The sequence below is a fragment of the Lonchura striata genome, chromosome 4, assembly GCF_050655825.1.
Source record: "Lonchura striata isolate lonStrDom1 chromosome 4, ASM5065582v1, whole genome shotgun sequence".
NCBI classification, from domain to species: Eukaryota; Metazoa; Chordata; class Aves; order Passeriformes; family Estrildidae; genus Lonchura; species Lonchura striata.
The window spans coordinates 23,824,330-23,827,500 of record NC_140706.1 but is presented as its reverse complement, the minus strand read 5'-3'; the positions used below and the strand labels follow the sequence as shown (position 1 = coordinate 23,827,500).

Sequence of the window (3,171 nt, the reverse complement as noted above, 5' to 3'; positions counted from 1 at the left end):
TACACCCGGGAGGAGCTGGCACTCAAGATAGACCTCACCGAGGCGAGAGTGCAGGTATGTGCGGGATGCAGGTGACGAGAAGGGGGTGGCGGTTGCGGAGGGACAGCGCCAAGGGTCGCGCCGCTGCGGAAGGCGCCGGTTCCGGGACGGCGGCGGGGGTCGGGCCGGGGGTCGCTCGGCGGCAGGCGGCGGTGGGGATGCCGCCGTGCTGCCCGGCCCTTGCTCCCCCTCCCAGGTCTGGTTCCAGAACCGCCGCGCCAAATTCCGCAAGCAGGAGAGGGCGGCGGCGGCGGCGGCGGCGGCCGCCAAGAACGGGGCGGCCGGCAAGAAGTCCGACGCCTCCCGGGACGACGAGAGCAAGGAGGCCAAGAGCACCGACCCCGACAGCACCGGCGGCCCCGGCCCCAACCCCAACCCCGCTCCCAGCTGCGGCGGAGGCGGTGGCGGCGGACCCAGCCCCGCCGCCGGGCAGGGAGCGGCAGGGCCCGGCGGACCGGGGGGCGAGCCGGGCAAGGGAGCGGCGGGGCCCGGCGGGCTGGCGGCGGCGGGGCCGGGGCAGGGCTGGGCGCCGGGGCCCGGGCCCATCACCTCCATCCCCGACTCGTTAGGCGGCCCCTTCGCCAGCGTCCTCTCCTCGCTGCAGCGGCCCGGAGGCACCAAAGGCAGCCTCGTCAAGAGCGGCATGTTCTGAGCGGCGGCGGCGGCGGCGGCGGCGGCGGCGGCCCCTCCCGCTCCTTAGTGTCCGCCGCCCTCCCATAGCGATGACCGGGGGCCCGGGCTGCGCCGGGCTCCGCGGGGCAGGGACCCCGCGCCCCCACGGGGGGCCGCGCCCGGCTCCCCTCGCCCCCGGCCCGGCGGCGGGGCCGGCCCCGCGGCGCCTCCGCCGGGGCGGGGCAGGGCGGCGGGGCGGGGGGCGGCGCGGGGGCGCGGCGGGCCGCGGGGAACGCGGGCGGCCCGGCCGCGAGGGGGGCGCCCTTCTCCCCGTGGGGTTTTTTAAGTTCCTTTTCACGGCCGGCCGGAGGGACCAAGCGTCTTCTTCCCCCCTCCCCCGCCACCCTCCCGCCGACCCCGGCCCCGCGCCTGGGGCTGGTCCTTCCTCCACCGTCCGGTGTCACTGTCCCTCCGTTGGGTCTCTCCGTTGCCGCCGCCGCCGGCGCCCTGCCGGGTTCAGCTCTGACCCGGCGGCCGCTGCCGCTTCCCGTACCGCGGATCCGGCCCCTGCAGGGCCCGCGCTCCTCACGGACGGCGGCCTGTATTTATTATTAATTAATTATTATTAATTATTATTATTACACGGTCTACGCAGTTTTTAGGCATCTCCGTTAGGATTTTCTAATTTTATTTTACAAGGCACAAACTATAGCTCTTAGTTGAATGTCGCCAGGTATGCTTTCTCTTTTTCCGTGTCTTTCTACAACTGTGTTCTGTGACTCAACTGTATAGTGTTAATATCAGTACAGACTTGTCTAGTTGACCGTATAAATAATGTTTTCCCTTCTCGTAGTCTCTATGGCGTGTCTTTATAGAGAAATAAGGTTCTCACGGGTTCAGTTCCCTTTGCGTTTAGAGAGACCAGGTTCAGGCAATTATATATATTTTTATTACTGGTTGCATGTCGTCTCATTTTTTTCTTTTCCCTACCTGTTGGAATATGTTTGTGAGCATAATGATCATAAATTATGTTCAGGGTTTCCAGATTTATTTATATGTGGTTAAAATGAATGCTTCTATTTAAAAGGGGAAATATTTCTACATGTGCATATAGTTTTCCAAGAGTGTACCATTAATTGATTGTTGATAATAAAAGCCAAAATCAAACATAGTTACGGTGATCTTCTTACTTCTTGTTAGGGCTTCAGTTGTTGGGAGGTCTCGGGGTTGTTTCTGGGAGAGATCCAAGGCGCATGTCGCAGAACCTGAACTGTGTTATCAAGAGAAGATTCGCTCAGTAGCATCAATCTCTGTTATCACCAGGAAGACCATAACTGCCCGTCCCATCATTACTGCCCTTATTAATTATTTGCAAACAGACTGATTGGGGGGAGAAGCTGTGTCAGATTTGACCTTTTGTCACTATCTCGGAAACTGGAGATGGACAATATTAAGCGATATCCGTTAAAAGGAAAACAGGGCAAAACCCACAGGCCCGGTTTGCCAGTGGGCGCAGCATCCCGCAGAGAGCCTTCGCCAGCCCTTAGATCAGCACTTCTGCTGAATCCCTCTGCCGGCACCGAGGGCAGAGAGCGGGGACTGCGCGGCCGCGGGCTCGGCTCCCACCCGGGCCAGGAGCCGCCCGGCGGCCTCACACAGCGGGACTGGGCTGCGTTTAGCGCCCGGCAGCGAGAGGCAGCGGGACGGGGCAGCGCCCGGCCCGGCCCGGCCCGGCCCGGCTGCGGTCCTTGCCCCGGCGGCTCCCCCGTACCCGGAGCGGGCGGCGGGGCCGATGTGCCGGGGCCCCGCGGGGCACGCGGTAGCTGAAGCCATCCGGCGCTGCCAAACCGTGCAGACACCCCGTTCCGTCAAAAACCCTCAGGCAAGGACAGGTTCCCTCCCCGAGAAGAGCCGGGGTCGCCGCTCATCCCTGTGCCCCCTGCCAGGGCAGCTCCTGGAGCCGGGCACTCGCGGGTTCGCTGCAAGGGCGTCGGGGCGATGAACTCTCTCTGACTCTGGCACAGTCCCTGGAAAAAAAAAAGAAAAAAAAAAAAAGTCTGTCGGTTTGGCAGAGAAGCAAACTTTGCAGGGCCTTGTCATCTGCGGGGTGCAACATCTGCATGGCTGGGGGGCTGGGGAGAGCACGATTAAAAATGTGCAAATGGAGCAAGTGCTTGTTCATTAATAAAGTACTTGCAACATCAGGTTTAAAATGGTACAATAAAATATGCAGTGCATTTTCCGGAGGAGAACAACTTGAATGCATTTTTTGAATACGTGTTTTGTTTTATTGTGGGCAGATTTTGCCATTTTACTTTTTCTTCCAGAGGTGATTCCATGATCTAAGAATATCTTTGTTAAAAGTAAATGGACTGCCACTAGGAATTAACCAGCTGTGGACTACTGAGCAGTTCTGCTAATAGTGATCTCCATGTAAATGTTTTCCCTGCAGCTGGAGAAGCTGCAGTGCTCAATCTGCTTTAGCATGGCTGAATTGACCCCTGAGCTTTTAGAGAAGAT

At 60.2% G+C, this 3,171-nt stretch overlaps 1 protein-coding gene across 1 annotated transcript in view; it reads left to right on the top strand.

Annotated features, from left to right (window-relative positions):
* Positions 1-764, top strand: part of PHOX2B (paired like homeobox 2B) — a 4,650-nt gene extending 3,886 nt beyond the window's left edge. The window contains exons 2-3 of the mRNA XM_021555989.3: positions 1-54; positions 236-764. The exon at positions 1-54 is cut by the window's left edge and continues 134 nt beyond it. Coding sequence (XP_021411664.1) covers positions 1-54; positions 236-691 — 510 coding nt within the window. The 3' untranslated portion in view covers positions 692-764. The remainder of the gene's footprint in view (positions 55-235) is intronic.
* The last annotated feature ends 2,407 nt before the right edge of the window (positions 765-3,171 follow it).